The sequence below is a fragment of the Orycteropus afer genome, unplaced genomic scaffold (assembly GCF_000298275.1).
Source record: "Orycteropus afer afer isolate SDZICR_OR568_19922 unplaced genomic scaffold, OryAfe1.0 scaffold00099, whole genome shotgun sequence".
NCBI lineage: Eukaryota > Metazoa > Chordata > Mammalia > Tubulidentata > Orycteropodidae > Orycteropus > Orycteropus afer.
Genome location: NW_006921686.1, coordinates 5597652 through 5614734, shown reverse-complemented (window position 1 = coordinate 5614734; position 17083 = coordinate 5597652). Strand labels below are relative to the sequence as shown.

Below are 17083 nucleotides of genomic sequence, written 5' to 3'. Positions count from 1 at the left end.
GGAAGTAGATTGCCCAACCTTCCTTCCGAGGAGTGGCTGGTGGGTTTGAACCACCAGCCTTCTGGTTAGTAGTTAAGTGCCTTAGGCACTACCAGAGCTCCTAATCAGCAATTAGTCATTCCCAAATAAATCCAAACGAGAGTTTGGGATATTGTCCCATCATTCTAGCCATCTAGTGTTAAAATCTGCGCGATCAAAACCAAAAACCCATTGCCATCAAGTCAATTCCAACTCACAGTGATCCTATGGAACAAAGTAGAACTGTTCCAAGGCTGCACTCTTGGCAGAAGCAACTGTCACATTTCTACCATGGAGAAGCTGGTAGATTTGAACCACTGACCTTTTGGTTAGCAGCTGAGCCCTTAACCACTGCCCCACCAGGGCTCCTTAGTCTGGGCATTCAGCATCCTATAATAAATAACATCTGCTGGCTAACCCTGTGAAAGTTGGCAGGGTTTCCATTCCTTTGTTAAAAACTCCTTACAAGGCCTGTAGACCCCTCTAAAATCTTGTCTCCTACCATTCTACTTATCTATTGCTGCGTAACAAACTACCTCCAAACTTAATGGCTAATAACAGCTATCATTTTACCACCTCTCATCATTTAAGAGTGGGAAATGGAGGTAGGGCTTAGCAGGATATCCAGCTAGTATTCAGCTGGTCTGGTCTGGAGGGGCCAAGATAGCTTCACTCACATGTATGATGCCTTGGCAGGGATGGCTGGGCTCCACCAGTCTTCAATGGAGGTTCAGGGCTTCAAGACTGAGTGTTCCGGAAGACAAGAAGCAAAAACTACTAGTCTGTTAAGACCTAAGCCTAGAAACTAGGTCACCGTCACTTCCACCATCTTCAATTGGTCTAATCAGATTACCAAAATCAGCTCAGATTCAAGGACAATGGACTTGACCTCTCAACTCACTCACTCACTGCCATCAAGTTGGAGCCAACTCATAGGGTGCCCTCCTTGGGTTTCTGAGGTGGTACCACTGTGGAAGTAGATTGGCCCATCTTCCTTCTGAGGAGCGGCTGGTGGGTTTGAACTGCCAGCCTTCTGGTTAGCAGTCAAGTGCCTTAGGCACTACACCACCAGAGCTCCTACACCTCTCAATAGAAGTAGGAAAGAATTTGTAGGCATCATTAATCTACCACATCCATCTGTTTCTCTCCAGTCTCACCTCCTACACTTTCCCCTTCATTACCTTTCAGTCACACTCATTTCTCTTCTATCTTTTGATTGGCCAAATGTTAATCAGTAGAAGCAATGCAAGAAGTTGAATATGCTATGCAGGTTCTCCTGATGGCAAAATTGCACATACACTGTGCACACAACACTGTGACCCTAGGCTTCAAGGCAACAACAGGCTTAGGTGTTTTCAGTGCTCACAGCTCATCTGGATGCGAGAGAGATCCTGCGTAGGAATAACTAGGCTTTAATTTCTTACCTACCTCCATACCAACTCAACCTAATGGTTACAGTAGATTCTTCATTTTCCTTCTGTATCATACTTGTCACTTGTATTCAGGCTGAGGGCCTTCCTGAGGGACAGCTGCAGCTTATCTGGATCCACAAAAGTCCCTTGGTTATGGGTGTCCTCTGTTACGTCTCGACTCCACCTTATAAAATAGCCACCTCTTCAGCCTGTTTGAAGACTACAACCATAGCATCATGAGGAACTTGATAATCTATACCAGACCCACTCTCCTATAAACTCACTTCAGTTATAACCAACCTGCTCAATGTCGTCTTTGTGTACTCCCAGTCACTGGATTTCTGACTATGCCCCACAGATGATCTGATTTTACAACTCTCCAAATGCCCTTAAACTTGTATTAACCTTTCTCCCATACAACATTCGAAGAATGACACCTCATTTTACCTCACGATCATTGCTGGGTTTGCATCAACTGAACTATACCCCTGTACTCACAACTCATTCCACAGCAGATGCAGCAATCTGCCCTTCCCTGTATCCTTTGCTACCACTTGAAGGCCTGGTGGCTAGTTGCAAGGGGGAGTCCAGTGGCAACCAGTGGGTCCTCAAGCAGACCCTGAATTGGCAAAGGGGATAGAATGATTAGCACAACTTCACAAAGCTCGACTGTTAGCTGTACTATTCCACCTATATTACTTTTCCATGCAGTAAGTGTGCTTACCACTCAACCAGACCCAGCCAAGTAGATATACAAACTTTACTACCACAATTGATACGGCTTTTCTAGCCATAGGCTTTATAACTCCCACAGAATTACTGGGTGGGGCCATGAAAATAAGGTGTATAGAACTCTGATGTTGGGCATGGTTAGTTTTTTCACTCTGCCGGGCTTAAATTGAGCCCTCCTACAAGCAGAGAAGGGATCTCATTCCCATCAAGACAGAAGAGCTGGAGGTAAAGTGGGGTGTGTCCTTGGACCTGAGATGCCTGCATGGGACTTCCTTAACTGAGAGATGTCCCAGTGGGGAGACAGTGGCAGTGGAACCAAGAGGCATGAGACAGAGTGGCAGGCTTGCCTGATCCACAGAGGCAGATGCCAGGCCAAGAGGTCAAGAGTCAGAGAGGAGTGTCTGAGGGCACAGCAAAGGAGATACTGTCCTGATTGAAGAACTGTATCCTGAGCACATTCCTGAACCTGAACTGTAGCCTGTTACTTCCCTAATAAACCCATAATCATGATTATTGCCTGTGAGTTCTGTGTGGGCATTGCAATGAATTACTGAACCCAACAGAGAAGTAGTGAGTGTTGTTGAGAGGGATGGTTGGTGTCAAAGTTGGTAAAAAGGCTGAAGGGTGGCAGTATGTTTGGCCTCATAGGAATAAGCCTTGGGCTGTTGATGGTGACTGTCTTCTTCTTGTAGCATAGTGCCTAAAGCACTTGACTGCTAACCAGAAGGCTGGTGGTTCAAACCCACCAACCACTCCTCAGAAGGAAGATGAGGCAATCTACTTCCATAGTGATACTACCTCAGAAACCCAAGGAGTCAGGGTCGACTCAATGGCACATAACAACAAAACAAGAGTCTTCCTCTTGTCAAGTTAGAAGTCAGAAGATGTCACCTCCCTGACCTTTTTGCAAGCCCCAACGACCATCTGACTACTACCTCCAGATCCCTGGAAAATACTGCCTAGATAGATAATTTTAAGAGACTGTTGTCCACCTTTTAGAATCCACTGGATGAATTAAACTTTTCAACTAAACTTTGAAGGTCTGCAGGGCAGAGATGGTGTCTACATTTGTTTTGTTGGCCCTAAAACCCTACCCCATCACTTGAGTGATCTATCAATCTGAAAAATACCTTATTATTTATTATATAAATACTCTCCACCTGAAGCCTAATAATTCTCCATTCACACATTTCTTCTGCCTCTTGGATGTGTTCTTTAAATATTTATTAGGTATAAATGACGCCCTCCTTCCTGCAACATCTGTAACTTAGATTCTCTTTGCCTGGTAGCTCCCCATTGCAAAGAGGGGCTCCGCCCAGGGCAGTCCCCAGGTCTCCTGAGTCATCAGATGGAAGTCAGACTGCAGAGAGCATGTCATGGTATGCTGCTTCCATGAAGCCAGGTGTGTGGGGTCACTGCTCTGAGGGCCCAAATGTAGAAAAGTTCCTTCTACTCATGCAAACCACCTCATCTCTATGAACCATCAAAAATGATATAGCCTCAGACAGGCATCTGAATGACAAATTTTACAGTGAGTTTGTATACCTTCGACTTGATACTGGGTGCTAAGTGAACAGTAGGAAGAAAAAGAAAGAAAGAAAACTGTAGAGAGTAAAATATACATCCTTTGGCCATAAGGGATTGTTCCACCAGATTAATTTTTTTAAAGTAGCTTTATTCGAAGAGTGATACTCTTTAATTAAGTACAATGACTCTATTACAGATATGACATAGCCCGAATCCTACGTGCCAGGGAGAAGCTGATGTGATAATGACCTCTTGTACACACGTTTTCCATTCATTGTTTGTATATAGAAGTGCACACGCATACATGTGCACACACATATTTTTCTTAAAAAATAAGGGGGGTGCATACTATAAATTTTCTTGGTTCACTAGTTTTTAGGCTACCTTTGATATTATAGTCATACCTGAACATTCTTAGTGGTTTCCCCTTGGACACAAGTACCTTACTTTAAGTTAGTAACTTATTTAAGTTATTAACTTATTAGATGTCCAATGAACACTGGGAGGATTGTTTTTGGGTATCATAAAGTCACAGGACTCAGTCATATGTATTCATCTTTACCCACCTGTGCAACTATCTCCCATGTATAAATTACTATACATTTATTGCCACTTCAAAGGTTATACAAATTGAATTTGATATTCCAACAAATTCTTTTCAAAACAACTGTACCTATTTTCACATACACGTAAGAGTGTGTGTGTCCATTCATCCGCACTGATGGTGGATTTAGTGGACCTACTGTACCACTGGTAATCTAACAAATTAAATATGGCATTTCTCTAGTTTTTTATTCTAAAATTTAATATTTAAAAAGGTGGAAAATGAAATGGGGTAAAAAATAATATATTCATGATAGCAATATAATTCCTGGGAACACACTTCAGAATATATACAACTTACTGTAGAAAGTCTCTTAAAAAATATTCCTGATGGATCACAAAAATATGATTCCATTCTTTGTGGGTACAAAGAGCACTTTCAAAAGGGGAAAAAATGTATTTCAAAGACAAAAAGTTCTTTCCAAATTAATTTATGAATTCAATGCAATCCCAATTAAAAGTCCCATAGGATTTTGTTTTGTAAACTCAATTAAATAAAATAACTCCTGAAGTTGTTACAACCTCTATGAGAGGTTTATCTCTGAGGTAAAACACAATCACAAACATGATGGAATGTGACAGAGATCCATTACCCGGAGCTGCCAGGAGAAGGACTTTCCCTCCACCAGCTCCCAGCCTTCTAAGCTACTGGCTTCAATATGTGTTAATGTCATCTTTTATGTTTAAACACTATCTTTAAAAAGAAGGCATCAGGATTGAAAGAAGACTCATTAACAACCTGCGATATGCAGATAACCCAACTTTGCTTGCTGGAAGTGTATGGGACTTGAAGCACTTACTGAGGAAGATCAAGGACTACAGCCTTCACTATGGATTACATGTCAACATGAAGAAAACAAAAACCCTCACAAGACCAATAAGCAACATCATGATTAATTTGAAAAGACTGAATTTGTCAACAATCTCATTTTACTTGAAGCCACAATCAGTGCCCATGGAAGCAGCAGTCAAGAAATCAAATAACTTACTGCATTGGGCAGATGTGCTGCAAAAGACCTCTTTAAAGTGTTAAAACAAACAAACAAACAAAAAAGATATTACCTTGAGGCCTAAAGTGCACATGACCCATGCTGCAGTATTTTTAATCACCTTATATGCATGTGAAAGGTGAACAGTGAATAAGGAAGGTTGAAGAAGAACTGATGCCTTTGAATAATGATGTTGGTGAAGCATATCAAATGTACCATGGACTGTTGGAAGAATTAACACGTCTGTCTTAGAAAAAGTACAACCAGAATGCTCTTTAGAAGCAAGGATGGTGAGACTTCATTCTCACCTACTTTGGACACATTATCAGGAGGACTATGGTTGGTAAAGTAGAGGTTCAGAGAAAAAGAAGACCTTCAATGAGATGGAGTGACACAGTGGGTACAATAATGGGCTCAAACATAATGATTGTGAGAAGGACACAGGACTGGGCAGTGTTTCATTCTGTGGTATATGGGGTCACTACCAGTCAAGACTGACTTGATGACCCCTAGCAATATCTTTACAAAAGCATACATACACATACGAAGGCAGACAGCTCAGGGGGCAGGAGGTATGGGAGGGAAGGATACAGGAAAGAGGTGGCTATGGGGAGGAAGTGGGAGGAAAGCTGTTGCATTGTGGGAGATTACAGTCAATGTCATGAGACAAAGTGTATGTGAACTGCTGTATGGAAGATGAATTTGCTCTGTAAACTTTCACCCAGATCACAATAAAATTTAAAAAAAAAAAAAAAAAGCATACATGAACCTTTTAAGTAATAGAATGGCTCAGAAAATAAGTATCACCATTGAGTACTGGACTTCTTTGAAAGATCATCTATATGAGACCAAATGGTCAACAGTCTAAAGCAAATGTGAAAGGGTAAGGGAACAGGGACACCAGATTACTGGAAGCCAAACAGAGTTAATGAGAACATTAAAATATTGTGGAAAATGTCACCAATGTCTCTGAACAATGTGTGTAGTAATTCTTAAATGGGAACCTAAACTTTCACCAACAACATAAATATTACTTTTTAAACAGGCATACATGGTGACAAACTATTCTTATATTTGTCCCATTCATAGGTGTTTCCCCCCACGAGGACTCCATGTCCAAAATTTGCACCATGGATATATTCTCACTCCTCCTTTTAAAAGCTCTCTCCTAGGCAGACTCTGAAGAAAGTGGCAGTTTTTACCAGGGCCATTAAGGATTATTCTGCTGTGTGACAGACTTGACTGAAGTTTGTGACTAAAGTACCTGTTCTCTTTATCAAAATTTCATCTTCCCTTCCTATGTAGCCTAGCTGATGACTCTGAAAAATCCAGCCTTGACAGCAGCCCTTCACACATTAACTCATAAAGTCTTTCTCCTGGGTTGGCTCTCAAATAAATATAAAGGTCTGAGTTCTAACTAGAGTCCTCAACTTACATCTACTAATAAGTGTTCTCACTTAAAATGCACTCTCTGATGAATCCGCAGACATGAGCTTCGACTGTAGCTTTTCCCACACTCCTCACACTTATAGGGTCTCTCTCGTGTGTGGACTCTCTGATGAACCTGAAGGGAGGAGCTCTGACTAAAGCCCTTCCCACACACTTCACACTTATAGGGCTTCTCTCCAGTATGGACCCTCTGATGGCCTTGAAGGTGGGAGCTCTGACTGTAGCTTTTCCCACATATATCACATGTATATGGTTTCTCTTTGGTGTGCACTCTCTTATGGCTCAGGAGACCGGAGCCAAACCTGAAGGACTTTCCACACTCAAAACATGTGTAGGGTTTCTCTCCTGTGTGCAATCTCTGATGGGTACGAAGATTTGAGCTGTAACTGAAAACCTTGCCACACTCATCACATGTATAGGGTTTCTTTCCTGTGTGGACTCGCTGATGGATGTAAAGATTTGAGGTACATCTAAAACCCTTGCCACACTCTTCACACTTATAAGGTTTCTCGCCTGTGTGGACCCTCTGATGAATGAGAAGTACTGAGCTGTAACTGAAGGCTTTGCCACACTCAGCACATTTATAGGGTTTCTCTCCTGTGTGGACTCTCTGATGAATGAGAAGGTCAGAGCTAAAGATAAAGCCTTTTCCACACACATCACATACATAGGGCCTCTCTCCAGTGTGGACTTTCTTGTGACTATGAAGGTCTGAAATCCGCCAGAAGCCTTTCCCACACTCGAAGCATGTATACGACTTCTCTCCTGTAAAGACCAGGAGAGGGTCAACACTTTGCCTGGAGGCCTGACCACACTCCATACTTGTAGACGATACCCCTCTTAAGGGGACCTTCTGATGCCTGTCAGAATAGGCACTCTGCCTCATGTCCTCAGGATATTCATAGCGTTTCTCTTCCAAGTGCACTTGTGGATGAGTGGGAAGGTTTGAATCATCCCTGAAGCCTTTCCCACCTTCCTCACCTTTAAAGACATTCTCACTAGAGTTAGGGTGATAAAGTATGCCCTTGTCAACGCAGTGTCTTCGATACTCCTCACATTCATAAGGTTTCTCTCCCTCAGGTAGTCCGCGATCACCATGGTGATGTGACATCCAGCTGAAGCCATACTCACCCCAATCACATTTATACAGTGCAGCTTCTGTTTCGATTTTCTTACCACTTCCTTGAACATTCCAAGGCTCGTTCACAAGGGCCCAAGACTCTTGAATGGGGACCGGGCTCACAGCTTTCCAGGTAGGAAACTCTTGATTCTCTACATTGATGACACCCTTCCCTTGAAGACTATCCACCAGATTCTCAACTTGAAAACCCTGAGTAGATTTGCCTTCTGATCCTTGACAGCGAGAAGCATCTTCTGAAAACTGGAAATCTTTCCCTCGAAGATTTACTTGATGGTCCTGACTCCCAGTTAATTCACCAGTCACCTGTTCCCAGACTTTCCAGTAGGACAGCTCTTTGTGTAAAAGGACTTTTAATTCTTTTTCTTGAATGCACTCCATTTCCTCTTGATTTGTGTCTCCTATGGGTTTAAAGACAAGTCAGAGATGAGAATAAGTTAAAGACTGGCTCAGGGATTTCAGCCTTTCAGGCTTGGACCAAGTATTGCTCAAGGCCATAATGGCCCAGAGGAAAACTCAGCTTTGGGTGTTGTAACTATCAGGCCATTTATTTTTAAGTCTGAGAGAAGGAAGAACCTCCTATTAACAAGCTTTGAAATTCAATGTCCATATGAACAGATTATGTCTCCTATAGAGTTGCACAGCAAAAGGAATCCTGACCAGATCTTTACAGAGAAATTCACTTCTCTAATCACAGTGCTGTTGCTAATAGTACATAACACTATTATGTCACTCTATAGTTCACTATACATACAGACTGTATACTTTATGTGCAGTGAAAGCTGTGGGAGCTGGAACTTGACAGGGCTTTGTCTTGTTTATTCCAGATCTTGCAAGTTTTCTGCCTTTCATACGATGTAGTCATCACTTTTCTATCCTTCTCTATTTAGCAGAAAATATCTGCCTTCTTCTCTGGCACCTTACACCAGTTACAGCCTTCTCAGGTTTCACTGTATATTATCAATCTATATCACTATAGATCTAACATATAGGTTCCTGAGTGGGACAAATGGTTAAACTTGGCTGTTAAACAAAAAGTTGGTGTTTCAAACACATCTGGTGGTACCACAGAAGAAGGGACTTACGATCTGATTCTGTAAAGATTACAGCCAGAGAACCCTATGGAGCTCCATTCTGTGCTGTAACATAAAGGTCACTATGAGTTACAATCACATGGATAGCAATGGGTTTAGTTTTTTAAAAAAAAAAATGATCAAGAACTACTGTATCTAACACTTTTATGACACTTCCCATGTACACATACTATGTACTTCTTCTAATGATGTACACACACTAATTTATTTAACCCTCAGAATAATCTTCTGGTTGTTGTTGTTGTTGTTGTTATTTACTGTCGAGTCAGACCTGACTCATAACCTTCTGGTAGGAGCCATCATTATATTCATTTTGCAGATGAGGAAACCAAGGCATAGAAGGGTAAGTAAGCTAATTATGTTTGAGGAAGTGGTGGAGCTGGGATCTGAATATAGGACATCTGGTTTTAGACAACACAGTGAGGGCTCTAACCACACTACTTCCTCGGATTAATTCTCATTCTGGATGTGTGGAAGTTGAAACCAGGGGCAGAACAAAACGCCACATCCTCCAAAGAGCACAAGCGGTGTCTGTGTCTGTGAACAACTTACATAGGAATCCAGATGATACTGTTAAGGTGCAAAGATGAACCTTACTTATCCATGTTACTCATTGGAAGCTACTGAACTACCACACTTACCACACAGTTCTAGATGATTTAAATAATCATGTCCATGTTGTTTGATATTCTTTGTGGGCTGTTTTTATGTTGTAGGGCTGAGTTGACAGGAATCTATTTATAACCAGAGACTTCTAGACACTTTGGCGGTAAGTAAGAAATTCATCAGAGGACTCTCAATATTCTGGATGGTCTCCCTGCCAATGGTCTGCCTTATGCTGCCTGGCTGTCTCCATCAGAGGAAGGTCCAGATATCCCTCCCTCACTCTGGGTATGTCATTTTCTGAAAAGTGTAGGGGAACCCTGAGGAGGTAGAGACTCGAGCAGAACAATCACGTTCAATGGGACGGTACCACAGGCAGATCAAGGCTGGGCAGTGGGGCACCTGTATGGCAAGCTTGCCTACTCACTGCCTAGCCAAGCTCTCATCTCCACAGTTCTCACCTGGATACGTATCTGTTGGAATTTCTCTCTCCATCACCCAGGTTTCTTTATCTTGTTCCAAATGGGATATCTTATCAGACTTGAAAGGTTGTTGTCCTAAAAATGCAAGAAGATGGAAGGTATAGGCTCATCTTCTAGATACATAAAATAATATGAAAATATAGTCCCAATCCCATGATCTTTAGGCCTTTGAAGGACAAACAAGGAAAAGATTCCGGACTGGTCAAATAAAGCAGCTTTGGAATAGTTTTACAAAGAAAGGTTTTAACCTGAGTACAAAGACCAAAATATCCCCTCCAGGGAATGAGAACATACCAACAAGCTAAGTTTCAATGACCCAGAGGTTCCCCTCACCCGCAGAGACCAGGTTCCTGAAGTTCTCCAGCATCACGTCCTGGTACAGCCTCCTCTGGGCCGAGTCCAGCAGTTCCAGCTCCTCCTCGGTGAAGACCACAGCCACGTCCTTGAATGTCAGTGACTCCTAAAATGTGAACCACCATTAACACAAACATCCACTGGTGAAAGATGAATTTGGCATCGTTAAGGAAAGCAGACAAGAGAGCAGGAAGTTGATCAGTGTGGACAATCACAGCAAGTTTTATTCATGTTTGGTGCCAATAATTCGGAGTTCACCAACTGATCTCCCATGGTTAACCAAAGAGTAAAGCAAAGGCATCCTTTGCTCAGTGTGAGCACTTCTGAGAGTAATTCCTAGAACTGAAATGGTTTAATCACAGAGTCTGCACATTTTACAATTTGACTCGACCTTGTGGACTATCAAGTTTTCCTCCAAAAAGACTGTGACAGCTTACAGTTCCAACAGTGCCTAACAGAGAGGGCCCTTGCCCACACATACTCCATGTGAGTGTTATCATTGCTGTGTGCCCCAATAAGAGTTCTTCACAGGCAGCCCTTCACCCACCATCAGCAGCAGGAAAAACCCTCCTCTTTGCTGAGTTAATTCCAACTCATGTCAAGCCCATGTATGTCACAGTAGAACTGTGCTCCCTGGGGTATTCAATGGCTGATGTATTGCCACAGATCACCCTTTTTTCCCAGGTGGAGAGAAGCACCTCTGGTGGACTTGAGCATCCAGACTTTGGTGAGCAGTGGTGTGCATTAACCATCTGCACCACCAGGACCTCCCTTGCTGCCACAGCCCTCTCCCGATAGGCTTCCATGTTAGCACTTGGCCAAAAGCAACTAATGGGCTTTGGTGCAACCATCTTCCCAGCCAGGTAAGACCTGTAAAGCAGCGGTTCCAACCATGGAGTGGTGAAACCATGCTGTGCCATCCCTGGTTGTGAAGCAGAGCACTATTTTTAAGCCAATAGCTTAAAATGTGGCAGTTATGTATTGTGTCATCAACTATCAACTACATCATGATCACATATCACTTCCATTCACTTGGACAGTGACAGGCTTTCTTGAGAGGGACACAGTGTATATGTGGGCTTTCAGAATTACACCTCATCTTAAGCTTATCCCTGGAACACCTGTGGCAAGGTTTTCAAGGTATGCATTGTGATTCCCTAGGTACTTCACTGGTTTTTTTTTTTTTTTTTAGACCATGGGTACATTTTTAATTAGAAGGAAGGTAAAGTAGCTATAGAAAGGTTTAGTGCATGTACACCAACATATTACTCAACAAATAGTGTTCCCAAAATCATTAAAAAAAAAAAAAAAAAAAAAAGAGGACCAAGCTGGTGTGAGAGACCCTGGTGGAACCCCTGAGACTTTGGCCCTAGCTGCCCTTTAGGTTTGGAATTGAACTCACTCCTGTGGCTTCCAGGCAAACAAAAGACAGGCATATGAGCTGAACATTTACATTAGGGAGATACACTCCTTGGAGAGATCAATCATGGAAGACTAGAAGGGCTGTGTTTGCACAGGGAGACAGCTCTGGGGGCAGGAGTGCATGGGAGGGATGGACACAGGGAAGAGGTAACAATGGGGAGGAAGTGGGAAGAGAGCTGTTGCACTATGGGAAACTGCAGTCAGTGTCATGAGACAAAGTGTATGTGAACTACTGTATGGAAAATGAATTTGCTCTGTAAACTTTTACCTAAATTGCAATAAAAAAAGAAAGAAAGGAGGGAGGGAGGGAGAGAGAGAGAGAAAGAGAGAAAGAAAGAAAGAAACATCATTAAGCACCAGGGATTAGAGACACAAGCAAGAAAGACACAGCCTTGCATTCATGGGCATTGCATTGGGCTCCTCAAAATCACTCACAGGACTCAGTACAGAAATGTACTTGTGGCTGTTATTTACTAGAGCAAAAGAATATATAAAACCAAACCAAACTTACTGCTGTGGATCTGACTCATAGTGACCCCTCCTCAGGTTTCTGAGACAGTATCACTATGGAAGTAGATTGCCCAACCTTCCTTCTGAGGAGTGGCTGGTGGGTTTGAACCACCAGCCTCCTGGTTAGCAGTTACATGCCTTAGGCACTATACCACCAGAGCTCCCAAAAGAATATATAGCAAAGGGAAAAAGCACATGGGGTGAAATCCAGAGAAAACCAGGTGAAAGCTTCCAAGAGCCCTCTCCTCATGTAGTCACATAGGACAAGTATTGGTAAAAGGCTTGTGATTTGACTACTCCCTGCAAGTTTTCCTTCTTTCCTCTATTCTTCCCAGTCTGACATGAAACATCTCCCTTTGTCTGCTGGATCAAATAAAAACTGACTGCTTCTCCTACAAAGTGAGTTCTGGTGGCTTTGTGCCTAATGCATTTGACTGCTAACCAGAAGGCTGGCAGTTCAAACCCACCAGCCACTCCTCATTAGGAAGGCTGGGCAATCTACTTCCATAGTGATACTGCCTCAGTAACCCAAGGAGGGGTCGCTATGAGTCAGATCTGACTCCATGGCAGTGCGTTTAGGTTTTTTTTTTTCTCCTACAAAGGAGGACTCACATTGCACTGTGAGATGCCATGTGGACTCCATTTCATGAAATGCAATTATTCCTTCAACAAAATCTTTTGTTTTCAACTTCTAACAGGGCATCAGTGTAGTTTTTTTTAAGACAAGACTAAATTCTTGGAGTAGGAAATTCTGGATAAGAGGTATAACTTCCTAAAAGATTATTTTACTCCTCTGCTTGCAATTATGGAGTCTGTGGAGTAAAGGGTTAACCCAGCAGCCCTGGGTTGTCCAAACCCTGCACATTCCAAAGAAAAGTTTGGTCCTTGACCTGTAGAGAGATAACCAGTAAGACTTCGGAATATCCTGCCTGATAAGTTTGTTTTTGTTGACCTGTGGCCTTGAGTCAACAAAAACAATGTCATTTATGGTGGGAATCTTGGGCCACACCAGATCATTATAATCCTAGAAGCTGGACCATATGAAGAAGAATGTGGCATCAGGATTGGAGGAAGACTCATTAACAACCTGAGAGATGCAGATGGCACAACCCTGCCTGCTGAAAGCAAAGAGGATGTGAAGCACTTACAGATGAAGATTAAAGACACAGCCCTCAGCATGGGTTACACCTCAACATAAAGAAAATTAAAGTCCTCACAACTGGACCAGTAAACAACATCATGATAAATGGGGTAAAGACTCAAGTTGCCAAGGATTTCATTTTAGTGGGATCCACAATCAACTTCCATGGAAGCAGCAGTCAAGAAATCAGATGACGTATTGCACTGGGTGGGTAAATCTGCTTCAAAAGACCTCTATGTTAAAGAGCAAAAATGTCACTTTGAAGACTAAGGTGCGCCTGACCCAAGCCATGGTATTTTCAATTGCCTCATATGGATGTGAAAGCTGGATAATGAATAAGAAGACTGTGAAAGAGTTGATGCCTTTGAACTGTGGTGCTGGCAAAGAACACTGCATATCCTGTGGACTGCCAGAAGAGCGGACAAGTCTGTCTTGTAAGCAGCACAGCTGGTGAACTGGTGCTCTTGGCGTCGTGAGGAATGGAGACAACTTATTGTCCTGTGTTCTGGTGGTAGCAGTTTGGGTTGCTCTTGGAATCAACTTGCTTTCCTGCAATGATGTTTAATTAATGAATGATGTCATTGCTCAGTAAAGTTCCTTATCTTGGAATTGATCTTCACAAATACTCTTCAACACTTGGTAGTATTGTAAAGCGATATTGAGGGTGGACTTGAGTATCAGCAACCTGTGTCTGGATCTACTACTTCTGTGGTTATTTTATGAACATGGGTAAGATCTGAACTTCTTCTGGTTTCCATTTAGAGATACAGCTGTCATTATGACTACCTACTCACCACAGTCATCCCCAACCCCACCATGGGTTTATAGTTTATGGTGATATACTAATTTTATGATTTTGTCAAAAGATATGAGAGAGGTTCACTTTACCTGAAATTGTTTAGTATCACTGAATAAAGCAAAAATTAAGCATCAGTGAAAAAAAAAAAAAAAAAAAAGCACAGCTGGAATGCTCCTTAGAAGCAGGGATGGTCACACTTTGTCTCTTGTACTTTAGTCATGTTCTCAGGAGGGACCAGTCCCTGGAGAATAATATCAAGCATGGTAAAGTAGAGGGTTAGCGAAGAAGAAGACAGACCCTCAGTGAGATGGACTGACACAGTGGCTGCAACAGTGGGCTCGTGCATAGCAATGATGCACAGCAATGACTGAGGATGGTGTAGGACCAGGCAGTGTGTTGCTTTGTTGTTCTGTTCTACAAGTTGGAACCCACTCGATGGCACCTAACATCAACTGCAACAGTGAGGATGCACCCCTTTCTCTATACTCTGCCCTAACAGTGGGCACTGATCTTCCAAACCTTGGGCCATCTGCTAGGAAAAAAAAAAAAAAAAAAACTGTATCTTGTTTCAGTCTGCAACATACTGAATAATATCGAGGATGTTCATTATGTTATAGGATTATTAGTCATTTCTGTTTCTTCCCTTCTCCCTTTGTGAACAAGAAAGCTCTGATCAGTATTTATATCCTTCTTTTTAAAGTATCCAAAACTAAAAATCCAAACCCACTGTCATCAATTATATTTCAACTCTTAATGACCCTACCAAAAGAACAGAGTAGAACTGCTCCATAGGGTTTCCAAGGCTGTAATTGTTTTTTCCCTAAATGTTATCTGGGAGCTCTGGTAGCATAGTGGCTAAGGCACTTGACTGCTTACCAGAAGGCTGGATGTTCAAACCCACCAGCCACTCCTCGGAAGGAGAAAGGGGCAATCTACTTCTGTAGTGATACTGCCTCGGACACCCAAGGAGGGGTCCTGTGAGTCGGGTCCAATTCGATGGCACATAACAACAACAAATGTTATCTGGGTGAAAGTTTAAAGAGCAAATTGGTTCTCCATTCAACAATCCAGACACATTCTCTTAGGTGACATTTACTGCAATCCCTACACTAGAATAGCATTCTTCCCACCTCCTCCCTGTGCCCACCCTTCTTTGTGGTTTTTCTTCCCATCCCCTCCCTTGCCTTCCTGGCCCTATCCCTTGCCAAATGCTGTCCTCTTGATCTCATATGCCTGATTGTTCTAAAGAGTGCATACCCTCCTGATATTACTCTTCACCTTATAGGCCTGGCTATCATTTGGTTGAGAGCTGAATAACAGGATTAAGTTCAGTTCCTAGCTTGAAAGGTGTCTTTGGGCCACAGTCTTAAGGACTCCACCAGTCCTGATCAGACTAGTAAGCTGGTCTTTTATTTATTTAAAGATTTTGAGTTATGTTCCACATTTCCCTCCACTCTATCTGGGGCCTCTTACTGTGATCCCTTTCAGAGTGGTCAGCAGTGGGAGCCCGGCACCATCTAGTTCTTCTGGTCTCAGGGTTGTGGATGCTGCAGTTCATTTGGTTCATTAGTCCTTTAGACTGACTGCTTCCTACATACTTGATTTTCTTCATTCTTCTTTGTTCCAGACCAGAGAGCTCAATAGTTATGCCTTAGATAGCCACTCAGAATCATTTAAGGCCCCTTGACCAATGGCTGGGAGGTAACCACTAAGACCTCGGAATATCACCTCGGAATATCCTGCCTGGTAAGAATGTCTTTGTTTACCTGGGGGCTCGGGCCACACAAGATTGTCTATGCTAACAGTGTGATTTATTGTGTGCCTTGCGTCAGACCATATCAGTTTGGCCTCTGGAAAGGCTGGAGGCTATCTTGTGGATAAGTGCAATGAGTAATGGAATGTACTCACACACCACATCTTCATCGTCTTTCCTCTGATGAAGTAAGGGAGCTATGTCTACTCTCTGGTGCCCAAAGTGGTATTTCTGCAAAGAAAAGAAAATTCAACCCACCTGAAACTTGGTCTTCTCCTCTCCTTCCTGCGCAGGGGCTGAGTCCTGAGAATGAATCACTGCAGGAGAGAAAGAAGCCATGAGGAAGAGGAGGTACCTTCTCTGAGCTCGTAGACCATTGGCCTGAACCTCAGGAAAGGGTACAGCTTTCCATACTGGTTTCCTCACACCTCAAGCAATTCCTTATTCACCAACTGTTTCCCTCTCCACATGCAGCTGGGATTCTCTCTGACCCCACAGCCTCCATTAACTCTCACCTCTCTCCTCATGTCTTGAGGTCAAAGTGTCCATGGTCTCCTCTCCTGGGCTTTCTGAGAACAGCAGTGTTTTAGTCTATTCTCTGATCTTCCAGAGCTGGAGAAGTAAAGAGACAAAGGGCTTCTTTATTCTTGAGATTTTACAAGCTCTGGCAAGGAGTAGAAGCAGCTCTGGTAGTGTAATGCCTTAAGGCATTTGACTGCTAACCAGAAGGCTGGTGATTCAAACCCACCAGCCACTCCACAGAAGGAAGACTGGCCAATCTACTTCTGTAAAGATTTACTGTCTCAGAAACCCAAAGGGGGTTACTATGAGTCAGAATGGCAGTGATTTTTGTTTTTGTTTTTTGGCAAGGAGTGTGGGATACCTGTGGTCAGAAGGACCTGCCTCCCTACTCACACCCCAGAACCTGACTGGTCCCCATATGCTGGAACCTGTGGACTCCAGAGGAGCTCTAGTAGCATAGTGCCTAAGGCATCTGACTGCTAACTGTGGTTCAAACCCAGCAGCCACTCCTCAGAAGGAAGGCTGGGCAATCTAC

General features: G+C 42.9%; 1 protein-coding gene across 1 annotated transcript in view; it reads right to left on the bottom strand.

Annotated features, from left to right (window-relative positions):
• The window catches only part of LOC103198886 (zinc finger protein 229-like), a 42826-nt gene extending 26251 nt beyond the window's left edge, over positions 1-16575 (bottom strand). Inside the window, exons 1-5 of the mRNA XM_042781280.1 lie at positions 16542-16575; positions 16285-16343; positions 10381-10507; positions 7523-8269; positions 6739-7441 (exon numbers count right to left, since the gene is read on the bottom strand). Of these exons, the coding sequence (XP_042637214.1) occupies positions 6739-7441; positions 7523-8269; positions 10381-10507; positions 16285-16343; positions 16542-16575 (1670 nt within the window). The remainder of the gene's footprint in view (positions 1-6738; positions 7442-7522; positions 8270-10380; positions 10508-16284; positions 16344-16541) is intronic.
• Between the last annotated feature and the right edge of the window lie 508 nt (positions 16576-17083).